This window comes from Setaria italica, chromosome III, assembly GCF_000263155.2.
Source record: "Setaria italica strain Yugu1 chromosome III, Setaria_italica_v2.0, whole genome shotgun sequence".
In the NCBI taxonomy this organism is placed as follows: domain Eukaryota; kingdom Viridiplantae; phylum Streptophyta; class Magnoliopsida; order Poales; family Poaceae; genus Setaria; species Setaria italica.
This window is the reverse complement of record NC_028452.1, coordinates 13,468,727-13,489,858: the sequence shown is the minus strand read 5'-3', so window position 1 is coordinate 13,489,858 and position 21,132 is coordinate 13,468,727. Positions and strand designations below refer to the sequence as shown.

Below are 21,132 nucleotides of genomic sequence, written 5' to 3'. Positions count from 1 at the left end.
GTTTAAAACCAAAACCCCCCCCCCCCCCCCCCCCCCCCCCTGCACTGCAGCATGCTGCCGCGTCGCGTCATGTCGTCTGACGCGACCGACGCGCCCCACCAGGAAAGGAGAAGCGAGCAGAAGTCTGGACTCTGGAGCCTCGCCGCCGCACGGCAAAGGCCTTTTTTTTTTTAATTTTCTCCGCTCGGGACTGAAGGGCGGTTGAAGGCAGTGAAACGAAACGAAAGCAAAAGGGGTAGCGGAAAAGACGGGGGGCAATGAATGGGCCGAGCCGCTGCTGGCCGTGCCGTGGCGCGGACCGACGGACTGCGCGCGCGGCCGGCCAGGACCAGCCACCACACCACCAGCGGCTGCTGTGCTGACGGAAGCCATAAAGTGATGCTGTGCCCGTGAGAGATGGAGGGGGTGGGTGGCTGCCGGTTTTCCATGGCCTCGCGCGTCGGGCCGCGCTGTGCAACGGTGGCGGCGCAGCAGGCTGGCGCTTCCCGCGGTCGGGGTTGCCACCGTGCCCCGGACGGGACGCCGGTGCAGCGGTCGGCTTGACCGCTTGACTAGTCTACCGGGCGTCCAAGCCGTCCAGGCCCCACGTTGCTGTTTCGGTTAACACTTTTCGCTGTATGGGAAAAGGAGGGGGAAATCCAGTAGCGCAAGTGTGCGACTCGGCTGTATCCCCGGGGCCCGGGCTCCCCTGCTCCCTCGCCAACGACCTGTCACGCTTCGCAGCACCAGCTCCGGCGGCGGCGGCAGGTGGGCGCGACGACCTGTCGCCGGATCCATGCGGCATCAAGGTCGCCGCAACGTCCTTTTTCCCGTGTTCTTGATTCGTTTTCCAGCGAGGAAAATGGATCGCCATTTCGAGCTGACGGCGTAAATCTACGAGTCCAAGTACGATTCAGCGTCCACCTGGCCACCTCTAAAACAGAGTTACATTAGCTTACAATTTACAATGTAGAGGCATGTGTCCAAGAACGTGTTCTCGATTCATTTTCTAGTGAGTAAAATGGATTACCATTTCGACCTCGACAGCATAAAGCGACGATTCTTCTTCCACCTGGCCACCTCTGTGAGGCAAAAACATATTATCCCCCAATCTACAATGTAACGAGATTTCTGCTACGTCGTTGATGAAACATATTATCCCCCAATTTACAATGTAACGAGATTTCTGCTACTGCTACGTCGTTGATAAAAAGTATTATCCTCATTCCGGAGAAAGCAAGGGAGGTGCTATATTTTCTATGGTTGTCTGTTTTTTTAAAAAAAAATTATAGGCAATAAAGCGACGAATATAAGTCGTCCAATCTTAATTGAGTGATCTAGTAATCATCTTGCTACTTCCGTTCCATCATGCCTCCTTACCATCCGCCAATATCGCTCCCATCGAAGTTTTCCAAGTTTATATGTCCTACACTCGAACACCCCCAGCTGATATTCCCTCGTTAACCATCATTTCTAAAATCTATTTTCCCTTCTTAATTCTAGAGCTATGATTTGAAAACCCTAGTCACGGCTTTTCTATGAAGGAATTTTTATATGCCGAGCTATGATTCAACGAACTAACATCTAGCAAACTAATATTTAGTGTTAAATTCTTTGTGGTTATAATCACTCGTATCTCAAAATGGTATATACACATACACTATAATCTTTTAATCCTATTTCTACTTATCTCTCTAAACTATCTACTCCCAATAATCTTAAACCCATGTGCAATAACTGATAAAATATTTTTAGATAGAGCTGAACAAAGGAGAGTGAAATTTATATTATTCCTAGAAAAATGAGAATACAGGACAATTAACATATATTTCGTTCCTGTCAAGATAGAGTGATGGTTTGAAAAAGGAAATGCTACTAATTTTCTTCCAAAACCATCACCCCCGTTTTGTTCGTTGAATTAAGCAGAAATATATCTATTATGAAATATAATTGAGTTTCACATGTTTATCAAATAACATGTCTTTTATCAAAATTCCGTTGTATGGCTTTGCTTGCGTTGCCTCCTTGATCCTATCGATGCCGAGATTGTGGTTCCACCACTGCTTAATATGCTGCCCGTCGGGAATCTTTGAAAGATTTCAAGTATATCAAGATTAGGTGTGATGAGCAAATTGAGCGTAACTCAGCTGGTAAGGTTTCTTGTGGTGGAACCTACCTATCAGGGTTCGAGTCCTTGATTTGGCACTAAATTTAGTATTTTCATGGATTTATTCTATAATTTAATCGGCACTATTTTTTCCAGTGTTCATAGGGGCGAATGTATATGAGCGTCTGCATCTGTCCTATGTGATTCGAAAAAAAGATTAGGTGTGACGAAGCAATTGCCGTTTCAGAGTAAAACCACATACTATTCGGTAGCATGCTTGGGCAGTTAACACCACTGCATCGCACGTCTGCGTTCACCTGGACAAGGATAACTAATGGATTCCCTCGTCAAAGCAAGCCTACCCGATTGTGATAAAATAAAAAGGGTACGAATCTGCCGGTAAAACAAACGAAAAACCTCCTTTACCTTTCCGGAGCGCGACGCTGCCGGGACCGTGCTCGCGAAAGAAGCGAGCAACGCGCACACAAGGCGAAAAGCACCAAACAACAATCGCAATCGAGCGAGCGCGGACGAGGAAAAAGCCACCTTTCCCTCGATTTTCAACTGGTCCCGCCGGCGTCCGAGCCGGCGAGAGCAGGAGACATACGGGAACGGTGGCCGCCCGGCCCCGCCCTGTGCGGGAACAGTCCCGGCCCGGCTCGCCACGGCAACAACGGACGCGCGGCGCCCGAGGAGAGGAACCCCACCAAAACCACCACCCGAAAGCCAGCGCCCGCCCGCCCGGCGCCCCGGCCGGGTGCCCCTGCCCCTGCCCGGCTGCCCCCACCGCGGCAACGCCCGGCCCGTCGCCATCCGCCACGCTCCCACCATAAAGTCGCCACGGCCAGTGCCCGTGCAGCCGCAGCGAGAGCGTGGCGGCCGGGACGGGAACGAGCAGGAACCGCGGCCCGCACGCATCGAAGACGCCGCTGCTGCTGCGGTGGTGGGCTCTGGCGCTGGCGCAGGGGCGTGGGGGACGGGACTGTCGCTGGCTGGCGCAGCCCCGCCCCGCGAGCGGCGCCTGCGGGGGGACAAGCGCATTAATGCCACTGCCGCCTCCGCCGATTTAACTGCCCGCTCCCTTTTCCGCCCTCACCTATCCGGCGCCCGCCCGCCCGCCTCGAAGGTTGCTGCCTGCCATCAACGTGCCGCGCGCGCGGATAAGGCCGACGACGCCGACCGAGCCGAGAGAGAGGAGGCAGATGGGGATCGATCTCAACGCCGTGGAGGAGGACGAGCTGGCGGGGCCGGCGGTGTGCGGGGAGCTGTGGCACGCGTGCGCGGGGGCGGGGGTGGCGCTGCCGCGGCGGGGCGGCGCCGTCGTGTACCTGCCGCAGGCGCACCTCGCGGCGGCGGGCGACGGCGGGGAGGTGCCGGCCAGTGCCGCGGCGCGCGTCCCGCCGCACGTCGCGTGCCGCGTCGTCGACGTCGAGCTATGCGTGAGTTGCTCCGCTGCGTTCGTTCTGGGCTTCTGGCCGCCGTCTGGTGATCTGGCTTTTGTTTCTGACGCCCGGTGCGGTGCGTGAGCGTGCAGGCGGATGCGGCGACGGACGAGGTGTACGCGCGGCTCGCTCTGGTGGCAGAGGGCAAAGTGAGTGCCGCTTCCAACTCTAGTTGATGCTTCATGCTTGGGGTGCTTCTAGAGTTTTAGTTGTAGGCAATTCCTGGGGAAAAAAAGTACTTGGCAGTTAATAGTTGCTCGCGGCGGGGGACGCAGTGTTCCCAGTCAAAAAGGGTCTTAACGATTTGTACTGGGGATGATGGTAATGGTGTCTGTTCCATTTAGGCTTTGCATTTTGTCAGAGGGCTGAGCTTGATATCACTAGCGTTTTTGGTAATCAAGTGTTGGGTACGTCCCATCTAGTATGATTATCGTCACCATTGATCAAGATGGGTTTAGGAGTTGCTCGGAATGATTCGGCTTGGAGGAGTTTAAGAATACCTTTTGGATCAGTTAGTGCACCAAATCAACTGTAGTACATAATCATTGTTTGGTTACTCCTTTTTCGTATTTTCCTTATCATTATTTGTTTAAAACCTTGGATACATATGCTTGATATCAGTTAATAACAAATCAATAATTGATACCTAATAATATACTGCCACTGATCGATATCAGGGAGTGCCGCGTCCATCGCAGCATCACTTGTAGGGAATTAGTTGCTTGTGGTGGGTTCTCGGTGTTCTTATGCAAAGGGTTTGATAATGGTGGTGGTGTGTTAGTGTCTGTTCCATTTACATTTTCGAATGGAAATGTTGGGGACCTTCTCAGATTTCATGATTTTTTTTCTTAACCATTGATTAAAATGGGCTTTGGATTTGCTCGGAATGATTCACTTGGACGAATGAAGGGTACAAGCTTGAGACCGATTAGTACAACATTATTGTTTATTTTGTTAGAGGCTATAGAAGCAGAACTATAGTAACTAGTCATTGCTTATTTAGTCGTTTGCCTTGTCAGTAATTGGTTATAACTTTGGAGACATAACTTGATATCAACTAGTAACAAAACATTGCTTAGTTACTAGTTTCTTCTCATTTTTTTCTTATTGGTACTTCGCTATAACTTTGGAGGCATACTGCTCCTTCCTTGGTAGTACTACTAGTTGCTGATTGTGATACTAGGAGTTGATCATAGCTTATTTAGGATTCTCATTGTAATGGCCAATGGACAATGCTGGGTTACACTATAGTTGAACACAAGAAGGAAAAGACACACAGGTCTCTAAAAACATTGTTTATTGGACCCAGATGTTTGGCCGAAACAACCATGATCGTGAAACTGAAGTGAATTGTGAGATGGAGGATGGTGATGGAGGAAAGAAGCTACGAACGTCACACATGTTCTGCAAGACACTCACAGCTTCTGATACAAGCACACATGGAGGATTCTCTGTTCCTCGGCGTGCTGCTGAGGACTGCTTTCCACCATTGGTGATACACATGGAGACTTGCTTTAATTTGCTCCTGAATTCCAGATTAGGTTGAATTGCTGCTCTAACCAGTTCATGTTTCTTCTATTCCTTCTAGGACTACGAGCAGCTTAGGCCTTCCCAAGAGCTCATTGCCAAGGACTTACATGGCATGAAATGGAGGTTCCGGCATATCTATAGAGGTATCAACACATGAGCTAATTATTCGGAGTGACTTGCAGGTCTAGTTTCCATCGGATTTAAAATTGATAATGTAACATGTATATAGTGGATACTTCTTCATGTTTCACATGGAAAAGGAATGTGCATACACACCCATCAATGTCATGTGCTTGGTAAATGGTATAGGTGTGAAATTAAGGGATGAAATTGGTCAGTATTAGTTGTGAGTTTGTTAATTGTTGGATCGGGAAGTGTTCATATGATTCAGTTTCTAAAGCAAGAGTTTATTTTGATGCGGTAAGAATTTGATTGGTAGATTGGTCCATTTGCACTGTCAGAGTCTTTCCTGTTTGCTTTGGAAAAAACTAATCGTTGTGGCCGTAAAGAAAGAAACACAATTTCGAAAGAGTACCAATAAGTTACTGTCAATAGTATCGGGGAACCTGTTAATGACTCGTGCAAACATTTTCTGCCTGTCATTGTCCGTGCAAATACTAAGTTTCATACTCATTCCACCTGCTCTTATTATCTGTGGATGCTTGTCAGAACTTGGGACTAACAATCGAAAAGGCCCAAAGGGTTAGATTAGAGCTAAAGATTCTTTCTCAATCAGGTCAACCACGTAGGCATCTTCTGACAACTGGATGGAGTTCATTTATCAATAAGAAGAAATTAGTCTCAGGGGATGCGGTCTTGTTTCTTAGGTAAGCATGTTGGCAATGTGCTAAACTTAACTACTCAGTAGTTTTCCACCTTTCATAAGTGTTCGTTCTTTTCACAAACAGAGGTAATGATGGCGAACTAAGATTGGGTGTAAGGAGAGCAGTTCCATTGAAAAATGAGCTTCTTCTTGAAGCTGTCAACAGTACCGATTCAAAGCTACGTACACTGTCTGCCGTGGCCAGTTCCTTGGAGAACAGAAGTATATTTCACATATGTTTCAATCCAAGGTCTGTTTACTGTGCACAATATGTTCATTAGGTTCTAGTTAATCACTGTAAAGTAGAGGGCATATTCTAGCTAATCACTCTTTGCAAGTACATGGTCCTTCAATCTCACTAATCATTTTTGACTTTCTCACATTCATTTTCTTTGTTGCTCACTGAGTTCTGTTTATACTATTGCTAATAATTTATACATGAAGAAGTATATTGGTTAAGCCAGTTATACATGGTCTTTAAAATTTGGACTTCTGCACATCCAAGGTCATCTGGTGATGTCTGACATGAATTGGATTATATGTTGTATGCTTATTGTGGCATCGCATGTGTGTCTGCACTTCTTATCTCATGCACATTTGTAAAGCACATGTAACTCCTAAAAGCAATGTGTACTTTGGATATTTGCATAGTTGGAGTAACTTAATGTCAGGTGCTTCTTCCTTAAACAGGACTGGTGCGTCAGAATTCATTGTGTCATATGGAAAATTCTTGAAGGGCTTGAACTATCCCTTTTCGACTGGGATGAGGTTTAAAGTTGGTTTTGAGAACGAAGATGCTAACCAGAGGTCTACACTCTTCAACTTTGGAAATCATTTTTCCATATACAACAGTCTCTTGAATTGTCTTCTGTGTTTGTAGGTCTCATGGATTGATCTCAGGTATTAGTGAAGTTGATCCCATACGCTGGCCTGGATCAAAATGGAGATGTCTCCTGGTATGCATTTTAGATGGGTCCTGTTTATTTTTTCTAGTGAAAGAGTTGTACTCAGTTTTTCCTCTACGTTTCTGCTTGTTGTGGTTTACTGGCTCTACCTGCCAAGCTCTATTAACCCTCTGAACTCAATCTAATTAGCTTGCAATGTTAGTTTACAACTGATACCTGCTAAGTTCTATTAACCTGAATTCGATCTGATTAGCTTGCAATGAACCTCAACAAGTTGGCAAACTTTGGTCCTGGACTTCTGATTCCTGGGGTGGAATTTTAGATCATTGTTAAGGTTGAACCTAAGCTGCCAAGCTGGCTATATACTTAAAGGAGAGAGTGGTTTCTTATCACATATCTTGTCCATAGCTATGGTGAGCTGAAGGTGTAAAGAGTTTTTGTACTTTCCTACACAGTATAAACAGAGATGGATGAGTATTTAAAGAATTCCTTATTTAGAGCTAATCTATAGCATGTTGGTCCTCGGCCTTCTTCATCAAACTGAAATGGTCATCTATTTGCATGATTCACAGGTTAAATGGGATGATGATACTAAGTGCAACCACAGGAACAGAGTATCTCCATGGGATATCGAGGGCATTAGCAGCTCAATTTCAATGACTAATTGTCTTTCATCTGTTTCGAAGCGAACAAAATTGTGCTTCCCTCAAGGTGATTTGGATGCACCAATTCTAGGTAGGTTCCACAACATGAAACTGATGCGAGTTCATAACAGAAAGTTTCCTTTAGCCATGTCCATCTAACCATTTTCATGAAATATGTAGATGGAAATGGTCGTCCGGACTCCATGGAAACTGAATGTTTCCACCGGGTCTTGCAAGGTCAAGAATTGGTGCGCACCCGGACTCATGGTGTTGCATGGTCTCATTCATCAGATACCCCCAAATGCCAAGGCTCTTGTGAAAGGAGATTCTCTGCTGATGTGTGGAACTGCAAGATGAATGATGCAATGAGTGGGTTCCGGCACCGAAATGCCAATGGGTTTGCTTACCAGCCCCTAGGCTTCAGTGAATCTGTCAGATTCTCAGAGGTCTTGCAAGGTCAAGAAATGTCTCAGGCGGTTCCTTCCTTCCTTGGAGCTGCTTTAGATGCTCGCGTACAGAATGGCAGAATTGGCTCGTTCGATTACGTGCATAGATCAACTGTTAGTCAAGGCTATCCTCTCCAGCAATTTAATCTGCCAGCAACAGAAGTGCATTCACCCTCTTCTGTTCTTATGGTTAATCAAACCACGGCACTACAACCTGAGTTAGAAGGTATGACCAACCGTGAAGAAGCAAATGGCAGCCGATACGCGCCCATTGCAGTGCGGAGAGAAGCTGAAAGGTGGCCATCTACACAGCAGCCAAGGGCAAGTGGAAATGGAAGCGAGGTTTTCAACACAACTGAAGCCTCAGCTCCAGCAACTGCTGCTAAGCCCGTCGACAGGGGAGTCGGGAGAAGCAGCTGCAGGCTTTTCGGATTCTCCTTGACGGACAAGATCCTGGGAGCAGAGGAGGATGGTGTGAAGGAAGGGAACTACGAAGCGGATCATCAGACCCCACGGGCGCTGGACTTGTTTGGGCACAGCCAATCTGCACCCAGTGCTCTGCATGCTCTCTGCGCAGCTCCCTTGGGAATCTGATGCTGCTTCAGTGTTAGCGGTTGGATTCATGTAATCCTTGAGCCATTTCCGTTGCCTGTGAAAGTTTGGACCATGTGGTTCGTCGAATGAAAACCACATCAAACATCATGTCCAACGTAGGCTACTGTATGCTGATGCATCGTCTCTTAAAATTAGTGACTGCTATTTCCTGCAAAAGCAAGGGTATTTGTTCCCTAGTTTTCGTTGTGGTATACCGTAATACCGACGAAATCGATATGGAATCTGAAGTCCATAACTTGCAGGAAACTAGGAAAGCACCAAGCTATGTCGTCCTCTCGCAGAGCAAAAGAGATCTCCATATGGAGTCCAAGCCAAGATGGAGTCCGCTGCTGCTGGTAGCACGTGGTTTGTCATGGCAGAGTACCACTGGCAGGTGAATGGAACAAAAATGAAAGTGAAACGCGTGCGATGACGCACAGGATCTCACAGTTGCTGCCACGCATCGATCGTGATCAGAGGTTTGGTTGGAATTGGATCCAGCACATTTAAACATACGCGGGTATACATTCAGCGGGCACAATGCTGGATTACCATTACCACCGCATCGCAGCAGCAGGCTGACTTGGGCTCTTCAAACCCACACAATCCATGCTAATATGACCGTCTCCTCACACGAGTCACGATCATTGATCTGGCATCTAAAACCGGCGACATCGATCGTTGATCACGTTAAACATCGCAGGAGAAGGTGATCGATCGGCGCACGATGGAGCACCGTCGCATAGATTGAGCTCGTTCGATAGTACCGTACAAATAGCGCGCCTCACCGAGACGGTGCCTATATAGATAGACACAACAAAAGCAATAAACCCGCATAGAAATGGCAACATTGAATAGTTAGCAGAGGTGGTTGTATTTTTGCCTGCCAGTGATCCAACATTGAATTTGCGTCCTGTATTTAGTTAGTGATGGACTGATGGGCGACAATCTGAATCAACGGTTCTGTCCAGTCTTTTTCTTGGGTGTGCGTGTGTTTCTTTTTTAAGACAAAAAAAAAATGCCTAGGGACGTGTTAAGGGCAAGTTCCCCAATCTATGATCAATGTCACATACTTGGAAGAATACATTGAGCAGTACAATAGGGATTCTGATTTCTTTTTCCCAAGCACACCAATTTATTAACGAAATACCACCACGATAAATCAGCAAATTTATTCAGAAATTACAAACCCACACAATCCAGTCCAATCTAACCATATGCTCACGAGACGTTTACGGGTAGACCTCGATGATTGATCTGGCACCTAGCACAGGCGATATCTTGTAGTCGGTGAATCCTGCTTTAAGAAAGATGTTTTTCCACTCCTGCTCATCTCGCTCGATGCCATTTACAAGCATGATATATAGATCGAAGAGGGCCTGCGTTTCTCTTTGCTTTGAGTTTGATGAGGAGCCTTGTTCAACCACAATATCTATGATTATCACCTTTCCTCCTTCCTCTCTTGGAGGAATAGCTTTCCTGCAATTCTTCAGTATCCTAACACAGTCCTCGTCGCCCCAGTCATGCAAAACCCACTAAAACATAGCAAAAAAAAAAAGAGTAAGTGATAAGTGGAGAAAATTGTAAACCAAAAAGGTTTTTGTATGTCCTTTTCTCATGTACTCCCCTCCGTTTCAAAATGTAGGTTGTTTTGGATTTTCTATGTACATAGATTTTGCTATGTATCTAGATATAATCCTGTATATAGGTGCATAAATACGACCTATATTTTGGAATGGATGGAGTATTAAACTAGAGGTCTGCTATTGTCGTTGAAGAACATACCTTGAAGAACATAGCATTCGCCGGTGGGACGCTCTCAAACATGTCGCCGGCGATATACTGCACGCCGGTGCCACTAGGAGCCTTGGCGACGACGTGGTCCAGATCGAGCACGCTGCACTTCACACCGGGGAACGCCTTGGCGATGGCCTGCGCCGCCGCCCCAAGACCCCCGCCGACGTCCACCAGGGAGCTTATCCCCTGAAAGGCACCCGCGCACTCCTTGAAGGCGATGTCCATGATGAAGTGGCTGTCGGAGACCATCCCGTCGTTGACGAGCGCGTCGAAGGCCGCGTCGCGGTCGGCGTGCTCCCACAAGGTCTGGCCGTGCGTGTGCTCGAAGACGCACGACTCCGGTCGCAGCTCCTTCTGGAACCACGCGCCGAGCTCGAGGAACGGGGACACGAAGGATGGATGGAGTATCATGGCGGTGATAGGAGCAAGGTTGTTCTGCGAGCCGACGAGGAGGCGGGACACCGGCGTGAGCGCGTACGCGGGCTCGCCGCTGCCGGAGGGATTCTGGGCGCTGAGGACACCCGTGGCCCCGAGCACGCGCATGAGGCGGCGGAGGCAGGGGATCTTGGACGGGTGGAGCTTGACCGTCGCCACAATCTGGGCGAGGGTGGCGGCGCCGCCGTGGCTGTGGATGGCGTCGGCGATGCGGAGGTCCAGCGCGGATTTGAGCGCCATGGACTTGATGTAGGCGAAGGTGCTGTTCCAGAGCTCGACCTGAGCGTCGAGCAAAACTTGGTTAGCGCTGCTCGTGGTGGTGAGCGCCATGTACACTGCTCCTGCTGTTTTAGTTTCTGGTGAGTGGATGATGGATGCACAGATCAATCACGTTAGGCTGTTTATATAGACGGGCCTTTGGATCAACCAAGTCTTTTTCTACGTCCGGGCAGAGGTGGGTTCAATTAGGTGAGCATGTGATGTCTATTAATTTCAGGGGAAACAATGACAACGGGTAAGTAATCAGGCTCGTAATCTAAGAGGGTGAGAGATGAATTAGACAATCTTAAACTCCTTAGCCTATATATTACATTATTTGTTTCAAAACATACTACCTAAATGTACAATCTATGGTTGATCTAGTGAATCTTCCTACCAAAACAAATTTGCCAACTTTGAGCCAATCCTATCAAGATTCTACTCTAATAAGTAAAGCACTCAAGTTGCAAGTATGAAATGCCAAAACGTAGAGGAGTGAGTTAGGAAGGATGCAAACTTGGGCAGGTAGGCAAATGCCACCCTTAATCCACATTGGAGCTCCATCGAGGATATGCTCCCAATCACCAAGTCTCTCCCGGTCAAGATCTTGGACTCGCCACGAAGACTCATGCCAAGCCGGATGAGAAACTTGCTGTCGTCCATACATTTATGGGTCCATCAGAAGGTTTGGACAGCCCTAGATACAGGGCTGTACACCGAGATATATTAGACATGGAGACTACGGTGCAGGACAGAGTGGTCTACGTGGAGGATAAGGACTAGTCGAGGATTAGGAAAATACTCCTAGAAAATAGGGTAGGACTCACTAGTCAAATCCGACTAGTATTCTTTTAAATAACCAACTTGTAACCCTACCCCCGATAATATAAGGCGAGGTAGGGACCCCCTTCAAAGCAGTTCAATCCAATACAATATAACCAACACACAGGACGTAGGGTATTATGCAATCTAGCGGCCCGAACCTATCTAAATCGTGTGTTCGAGTTCACCTTCGAGTTCCTTATCTCGGCGAGCCCCATGCACTAAACATTACCTCGGGCACCCCCCTCAGTAGGTTGCTAGGTCTAAACACCGATAGTTGGCGCGCTAGGTAGGGGATCTCGCTGAGAATCCACTAGCAAACTCGATGGCCTAAGTCATCATCAAGCTAACCGTCGCGTTCGAAGCCGGCACGACATTCATCTTCGGCTCCTGGGTTTTCGTCGTAGACGGCGCTAGAAACTTCCACCGCCACATTGCGTCAGCCCCGAAGAAGAAGCAGCACACCATCAACCTTCAACACCAAGCTCTGGAGGATCTTGTCGAGAAATTTGGCGAAATTTTAATTTCTGACTTACTCAGAGGCTAGGGGATGAGTTCGAGTACAACTCGACTTCTCCCGCTAGTCGTACTGGTTCCCACGAGTCGGCGCTCAAGCCATCGTGCGAATCCGTCTACAACACAAGTCGATTCCCATTCGGATTCTGAAACTCGGGTGCTGTTTACTAAGCTACCCTGTCCAGATCACAATTCAACTCGAATTTGATCGAGGACCTCGACTACTACTCGGATCCGGATGAGGAGACTCTATTATCAGGTGCACAACAGGGTTTGGTGATTACATCAACTCGACAAAGCGGATTCGTCTACTAGCCCAACATGAATCCTCCTGCTCTTGCCAAGGACGACGAGTCACGCCTTGTCACCTACCTTGACACCCTCCCATACCAGGAGGGTACCCTTCTGTCGCCCATCTACGAAGAAGACGGCTCCATAGAGGTCATCACGTCGAGCTTGGGAAGCTATTCTCCGGAGTGGGAACTCGCCATCGTTGCTGCACAAGAAGGTAAATATGAAGAGCAACCAGAAAGGAATCCGCGACGCGAATGTCACCCAGATGATGTCTAGCAGGATGAGCTCACCGCAAACATAGAAGGAGAAGAAACTGAAGCTCAAAGGAACTGACAGTGAGCAAGAAATGTTGCAAGAGTAGAGCGTCACTGCCGCCTTGCAGCTGAACTACCAATCATGAACTTGGGTTACACGTTTGAAGTAGTTCAATCGTGTCGACATCGTACTCTTGTCGCCACTATCGCATCAATTTATCTGATTACTCGAGTAATGCCACAAACCAAATACACTAGGCAATTGGCTCAGTTGGCACAGTTTCTCTGGATGAACCCCATGTCCTCTTGCGCCTAAAGTAGCGCGTGCCCCTCGATATCAAATCCCGCCTAGACGACTCAGCTCCCGTCATCATAGCCTTTTCAAGAGCAGCACGCATGAAGTTGATCGAATGACGGCGATCGATCATACATGGTATCATCCTTTCTTGTTTGGTTCGAGGGACCACCTACTTCTTCGATCGACAGGATGGCTTGGCTTCAATTTGGAACGCGCGTATGAGCAACTCGATCAACAAAGACCGATACATTTGGTTTGACACACCTCATCCCAGCATGGCAGTAGCCATAGGCGACCAAGTCGAAATGAGGGTGCCAAACCAAGTCGAATTGAGGGTGCCAGACCAAGCCAAGTCGGAGAAGAGAGTAGTTGGATAGAACCCTCGGGAGCCCATGGCCACCGTGGGCCCAATCTAGAGCCTGAACGCCCAGTACGCGACCTTCGTCAAAAGATCAACAACAGCCGCAATGCTCGTACAATCATTGAAGGACGCTGTCACGAGTGCGAGCAGGAAGTCGAGTACTAGGGAGAGGATTCTGACGGGTTCCCCGCGTTCTCAAAATAAGTACGGAAGACAGTTCTACCCGACAAATTCAAACCTTCGGGTATCACCAAGTACGACGACAAGCAGGACCCAATCCAATGGCTGCGGTGCTACTCACTGTCAATACATGCGGTAGGAGGGAACGACGACACCAAGGTTATCTACTTCCCCATTTGCATGGAGGCAGGGCCACTAACATGGCTTGAGTCACTAGACAAGAACTCCATCGACATGTGGAATGACCTCAAGGCGGTGTTCACAAACAACTTCGTAGGGGCAATGCAGCGTCCTGGCAATAAGATCGATTTATCTCAAGTCAAGCAGCAACAAGGCGAGACCCTATGCAGTTATCTACGTCGTTTCTTCGACAGGAAGGCCACTATCGTGGACATCACAGAGCGTGATGCCATAGATTGCTTCCAGAACGGTCTCTATGACCACCGGATGTTCCAAGCTTTTGGCAGGAGATGCCCCGAAGATATCAAATCTCTTAAGATCATGATATAAGCCTAGGCGGATGAAGAAGACAAGGAGATTGATAGGTTCGAGTCTAGTCGTAACAGGGGTCAAAACAACAACAACTAGAGTAATGGCCGACGCAATGACAAGAACCGTAATGATCGCCCCAATAATGACAATCGAAATAACTACTCGGGTGGTCCGAATCGCAAGAGGAAGTCAGAAAATACTGTCGTGGCGATGCCCCAATCTTCCAAGAAAGGTGGCAGGAATCAAGAAAGGACTCCGTTTAATGAGCTCGTAAAAAAGCAGTGCTCGTGGTACCTGCACCATAAGCACTTTACGTTGGATTGCTATAGTCTGCGCAGAGTCATGAAAGATCTGCCGGAAACTTCTGGAACAAAGGACAAGGGCAAGGCCAAAGAAGACGAAGATGATGGCGACAATGGAAAATTCCAGAACCTGTCCAACACCGTCAACGTCATCTTGGGCGACACACTGGGTACTGCTATTAAGCGGTCCCAAAAACTAGCTTTCCGAGAGATTATGTCCATTGAACTAACAATACCTACATTCCTCAAGTGGTCCGAGGTGCCAATCACCTTCTCCAGGAAGGACCAGTGGACTAGTTTCTCAGATCCAGAACGCTACCCTCTCGTCCTAGACCCAGTAGTCGCAGGCTCCAGACTCACAAAAGTACTTATTGATGGCGGTAGCTGTCTCAACGTACTCTTCGCCAAGACATTGAGAAAGATGGGTCTCGATGTTACGGATATGCTCACCCCGACGAACTCACCGTTCTATGGGATTGTCCTAGACAACGCAGCTGTACCCCTTGGTCAGGTGGTTTTGCCAGTTACCTTTGGGATCAAAGAATACTACCGGACAGAGTACATCCGGTTTGAGGTGGTTGATTTTGAAACATCGTATCGCGCTATCCTCGGAAGGCCTGCCTTGGCCAAATTCATGGCCATCCCGCATTACGTGTACCTAGTACTCAAAATACCAGGACCGAAGGGAGTACTCTCTCTGCGTGGAGACTTGAAGAGATCATACGACTGTGACACAGAAGCCGTGGAGCTGGCAGCAGCTACTCAAGTGCCAAATTCGATGATGCAAGTCCTCGCCGCTTCCAAGAAGCTGTCCCTATCAGAACTCGAGATCCCAGAGAAGAAGTGGGACAAAGTTTAAGCTGGCAAGTGAAGTCAGTATCAAAGCCATTGACCTTGAGACTAGTGATAGCTCCAAGACAGCCCTGATTGGCTCAGGGCTGGATCCCAAATCTGTCCGCGCTCATCAGAAGAGAAGCAATCAAAAAGAAGTTGGCCAAACTACTCGCGGCAGGCTTCATAAACGAAGTCTATCATCTGGAGTGACTGGCCAATCCCGTCTTGGTGCGGAAGAAAAACAACAATGAGTGGAGGATGTGTGTCGACTAGACAAACCTCAACAAGCACTATCCAAAGGATCCCTTCGGACTCCCTAGGATTGATCAAGTCATCGACTCGACAGCTGGATGCACCTACTCTGCTTCCTCGATTACTACTCGAGGTATCACCAGATAGCTCTCAAGGAAGAATACCAAATCAAGACTGTGTTCATCATCCCATACGAAGCTGTTGACGTCGGATTTCGTCATCAGTCGAATCGGCGTCAAAGAGGAAGGAAATCGGAGGAATACAGATGGGAATCGGTCAAGAGATGCTACAGTGTGGAATCGGTCGAGTGGCTTCTACTTCGCTTCAGGTTCCCAATCGGCAGCCCTTTGCTGATAAGAAATCGGCCGATCAGGAAGGAGGACTAAAGTGGGCCTGTATGGGCTTGGAAAGGAGGAAAGATAAGGTGGAGTTCAGCCCACGAAGCGTGGGGTAATTAGTTTAGCACGGATTGTGCTTGTAGATATTTGTTTCCTATTTGAATCAGAGATAGAGTCCTTGTCGGTTAAGAAGATTATTTGTACGGGGCTATAAATAGCTACCTTTGTAAATCTGTAAACAATCAATCAATCAATACAACAAGTTACTTTATTCTCCGTACTACTTTCAAGCAGGCGACTTCGCCGTCGTTTTTTCTTCTCACGAGTTCGTGCGGGTTGGCAGGGCTGCATCATCTTGATCTCCGGCCGATTCTGTAAGTTCCGTTTATTGAGTAATATCTAAGCTTTAACTTCCGGCGCATCGCTGTTGTTTCGTTTAGGTTTATTCACCAGTTATCGATATCAACTAGATTCATAGGTTTTTACCTGTTGTTCTAGCTTTTATCACCAGTTATCCTGCTAGGAATCGGTAGTGTCGGCTTTTATTACTTTCTGTTGTTAGATCCATTCGTTGCCGATTAGATCTTTTCCCAGTGCTATTTTCATAAGCTTTGTACCGATTGCTTTAGTATTTTTCTGTCTACAAGGCTATAAGGATCGCGCTATCTTGTAGCCGATTTCTTTACTACAGTAAATCGGCCGATCTGCCGATTAGCTCTCTCGATCGGAAACTTAGCCGATCGTAGTTACTGAATTTGACACGTGTTCTTCCTTGCCAATCAACAGGTCAGATTGGCTGGCACGCCGCGCGAACCGCACCAGGGCATTCACCCGAACAGGAGCTAAGCAGATTCTCCCGGGTCGTGTGTTGGCCGCTGGACCGATTTCTAGCGCCAACACACTTTTGGCACGCCCGGTGGGACCATTACAACCGCCATCATGTCGAAAGCTGCTGACATCTCCGAAAATAACGTCATCGAAGTGACGGAAGCAGATCTAAAGGACGACCAAAGGGAAGATCTGAATCAGTATTTGGAGCAAGTCCGGAAAACCTGCTTGAAATCCTTCAGTCGTTCCAGGAGCGGGGAAACTGTTAAAAAATCTCCTTTCACTACTCCTCGCCAGATCACGATTTCAGAAGATTCGGACAAGATGTCCGATATGATTCAGCAATCTCTTCATCACGCCTTCATCAACCAATCCTCGGTACTTTCAAACATGGTACACAATGCTGTTGTCAACTCCTTCGCTGGGGGTATACCACAGGGATACAGGGGGCCTACGTATTTTCAGCCGATTCCACCAAATCAGGCTTATCAGGCTTCTCAGCCGATCCAATCCTCCGTCGAAGGGATCGGTGCCTCTACGTCATCAACTCCTTTGGGATACGGAGGAGTCGGTGCCTCTACGTCGTCAACTCCTTTGGGATACGGCTCCGTCCAGCCGTCCACTACACCACTCCCTCCAGTCATCCCTTTACCCTGGGGGGCACCTTTAAACACGACCGGTTTGAATCAATCGGTCAGCCAAGGGAATCCTCTGTTCCAGACACCTTCCCAAACGGCCACTCGGCCGATCATACCACCATACCAACCTATCTCTCCGGAGGTCAACAAGACGCCAGAGCTCATGCTATATGATGAAACGAGTGGTGCCTACAAGCAGCCGTCCTTTACTACACCGCCGGCTTATACTCAGATACCACCTTTTCACCAATCCCCTTTTATTCAACCTCCGATTTATCAACACGTACCGATTCCGCCGCCAGCTATTCCTCAGCAACAACCAGATTGGGCGGCGCAAATCGCGGAAGTGATGCAAGAACAATTCGGCTTGAAGCCGAAGGTTCAAACTTATACTTACAGAACACCATACCCATCTACGTATGACTTGTTGCCGTTTCCCCATCGGTACAAAGTCCCGGATTTTACTAAATTTTCCGGAATGGATGATACTTCTACCGTAGAACATGTGAATAGATTCATCATCCAGTGCGGCGAAGCAGCTACGCAAGATGCCCTGCGGGTACGGTTGTTCTCGTCATCTTTGTCTGGATCGGCTTTCCAGTGGTTCACTACTTTACCACCAAACTCGATTATCACATGGGCCGATCTAGAAAAGCAATTTCACAAGTACTTCTATGCTGGAGTCCATGAAATGAAGCTATCTGATCTGACTAGCATCCGGCAACGAAGTGATGAGCCGATACCCTCATACATACAGAGGTTTCGGGAAGTCAGGAACAAGTGCTACTCCCTGGCTCTAACCGATGCACAGTTGGCCGATATAGCCTTCCAAGGCCTACTGCCACACATCAAGGAGAAATATGCGTCACAAGAGTTCGAGAGCCTGAGCCAGATTGTCCACCGATTGTCCGGACAGGAAGTGCGTCCATTTGACCCAAGGAGGAATTTCCAAAAGAAAGTAGCATTCCTGGAAGAAGTAGAGGATGAAGAAGACGCCGAAATCGGACTTGCAGAGTGGATTAAGGGAAAGAAGCCAATATCATGCCCATTCGGCAAAAAGGAGCCGGAAGCATACGGTTTCGACACCACTAAAGCTGACAAAATATTTGACCTTCTACTCCAGGAAGGACAGATTAAACTCTCACCTTACCACACGATTCCCTCTGCCGAGCAGTTGAAGAAGATGAAGTATTGCAAATGGCACAATGCCACGTCGCATGATACCAATGAGTGCAAAATCTTCAGACAACAAATACAGTCGGCCATTGAACAGGGCAGACTCAAGTTTGAAGTGCCGGCAAAACCGGCCAAACCAATGAAGATTGATCAGCATCCGTTTCCTACCAACATGGTGGATACGGGTAAGAATCCCCTCCAAACGAAGGTGCTGACATCCGAATCGGCAAAAAAGGGTGGCGCTGTCGATCCCAGGAATCAAGTCACGTCTGAAGACATCAAGGGGAAGCGACGGATGGAGGCCGATGACGATGAGCCAGAAGAACCACGCATTACCTCCCAGTTCCTGCTCCAAAAATACCAGCGCCAACATGAACGATCAAGGTCCCGAGAGGAAGCAATACGTCGGCACGAGGAACATTGGAGATGCCCATTCTTCATCCACTGTTGGGAAAATAACCTCAGACTTCCATCAGCTGATACGTGCCCAGAGTGCAACGGCCCCTATCGAAACAATCGGCCGTTCACAAGGTCTCGCTCTAGAGACGGAAGGCCAGAACCGATCAGCAGGAATCGGCGAATTTCAGATGATCAACGCCCTTCCATGCGTGATCGGCTGGGGGGCAGAAGTGACCGATATGATCGATCAGAAGGTAGAAGCCATAATAGGCAGGGGGGCAGGACCGATCGACACGATCAATCAAGTAGCAAAGGCAGCGTTCATAGCCGGCTCGAAGACATGGCCGATGCGCGGGTAACAGACGAGAACCCGTTAGGACGCGAACCAGAATGGGAACGCGCCGGGAAAGAAGGGAGGCCAATAAACCCCAGATGGTGCCCCGACGGTTTAACCAAATCACAAAAACGGAGAATCCAACGCCTCCGCCAATGGGAACAGCAAGAAGAAGAGGGCACGATGGACAAAAAGCAAGAAAGGCCTCGGGTGTGGCGCCCCAAAAGAAACGACAAAGGCAACGACGAGTCGGCGGGCGACGAATCGGCAGCTGAAATCGGTATGGTTTTCATATTGCCGATGGAGTTCATGACCCCCGCCGATCAACAGGAGGTGTCGGCGATAGAGGAACAAACAGCAAGGTTGGCTTTAGAACCGATGATGGCCACGTTCGAAAAGCCCGAAGATGACGAACGACAGCATATGAAGGCATTGTTCCTTAAAGGGCATGTTGACGGTCGCCCCCTCACTAAATTGATGGTCGACGGGGGAGCTGCCGTCAACATCATGCCATATGCCGTACTCCGAAAGCTGGGAAAAAGCGACGACGACCTGACCAGGACGGACATGATGCTCAAGGACTTCGAAGGCAAGGTGTCAAACGCTCGCGGCGCCCTCTGCGTCGACCTCACCATCGGCAGTAAGACCCTTCCTACCACATTTTTCGTCATTAATGGCAAAGGGTCCTATAATATGCTTCTTGGTCGAGACTGGATACACGCAAACTGCTGCATCCCATCAACTATGCATCAATGCCTTGTACAATGGATCGGCGATAACATCGAAGTGGTCAAAGCCGACTCCGCGTACAGCATCGCAGCAGCCGACGCACAACAATGGAGCTGCGAAACCGTCAGGTGCATATCAGGTAAGGTGTGGGAAACCGATTTCCTGAAGGTCACCGATTTTGGCCTACAGCCGATCCGAGCAGTCGGCTCCGAAGAAGCACAATAAATGGATCAGTTCGCCAGAGAAGACGGGAAGCTGGGACATGGATTCACGTCGGCCGATTCCTTAGAGATGGTAGATTTAGGTGACGGGACCAAACCAAGGCCGACTTTCATTAGTGCAAATTTAGATCCAGAGTACAAGTGTAAATTGACAAATTTATTAAGAGAATTCAAGGATTGTTTTGCGTGGGAGTATCACGAGATGCCCGGATTAGATCGATCCATTGTTGAACATCGGCTACCCATAAAACCAGGGTATCGGCCGTACCAACAACCCGCACGACGATGCAATCCTAAAATTTTACCGGACATAAAAGCCGAAATAACTCGGTTAATTGAAGCAAAATTTATTCGGCAATGTCGTTACGCCGAGTGGATTTCTAATATCGTACCGGTGTATAAGAAAAACGGGAAGTTGCGCGTTTGCGTCGATTTCAGAAATCTTAATCAGGCCACACCAATGGATGGCTACCCCATGCCTACGGCCGATGTACTGATCGATGCTGCCGCAGGGCACAAAATTATCAGCTTCATGGATGGAAACGCCGGATACAATCAGATACTTATGGCCGAAGAGGATATACCCAAAACGGCTTTCAGATGTCCAGGCCATCTTGGTCTGTTCGAGTGGGTGGTGATGACTTTCGGTTTGAAAAATGCTGGTGCTACATATCAGAGGGCTATGAACTATATTTTTCACAAACTCATCGGCCTCCTGGTGGAGATCTACATCGACGACGTTGTGGTCAAGTCCAAAAGCCACGAGGAGCACCTAGCCGATTTGCGAAGGGTCCTAGAGTGCACCAAGAAACATGGTCTTAAGATGAATCCCAACAAATGCGCTTTCGGCGTCTCCGCCGGACAGTTCTTAGGATTCATGGTGCACGAACGAGGCATTGAAGTC

The 21,132-nt window shown here is 48.4% G+C and overlaps 2 protein-coding genes across 2 annotated transcripts; one reads left to right on the top strand and one right to left on the bottom strand.

The window, feature by feature from the left end:
- The first annotated feature begins 2,706 nt into the window (after nt 1–2,706).
- LOC101786550 (auxin response factor 14) lies at nt 2,707–8,667 on the top strand. Its single transcript, XM_004961449.4, has 10 exons — nt 2,707–3,525; nt 3,621–3,677; nt 4,838–5,020; nt 5,117–5,201; nt 5,795–5,885; nt 5,967–6,131; nt 6,572–6,688; nt 6,762–6,837; nt 7,359–7,521; nt 7,611–8,667. The coding sequence occupies exons 1-10, from the start codon at nt 3,289–3,291 to the stop codon at nt 8,468–8,470; spliced, it is 2,034 nt and encodes a 677-aa protein (XP_004961506.1). The 5' UTR covers nt 2,707–3,288; the 3' UTR covers nt 8,471–8,667.
- Nucleotides 8,668–9,514: 847 nt separating this feature from the next.
- LOC101786153 (O-methyltransferase ZRP4) lies at nt 9,515–11,064 on the bottom strand. Its single transcript, XM_004961448.2, has 2 exons — nt 10,256–11,064; nt 9,515–10,005 (listed from the first exon to the last, which is right to left on the bottom strand). The coding sequence occupies exons 1-2, from the start codon at nt 11,030–11,032 to the stop codon at nt 9,703–9,705; spliced, it is 1,080 nt and encodes a 359-aa protein (XP_004961505.1). The 5' UTR covers nt 11,033–11,064; the 3' UTR covers nt 9,515–9,702.
- Nucleotides 11,065–21,132: the final 10,068 nt, after the last annotated feature.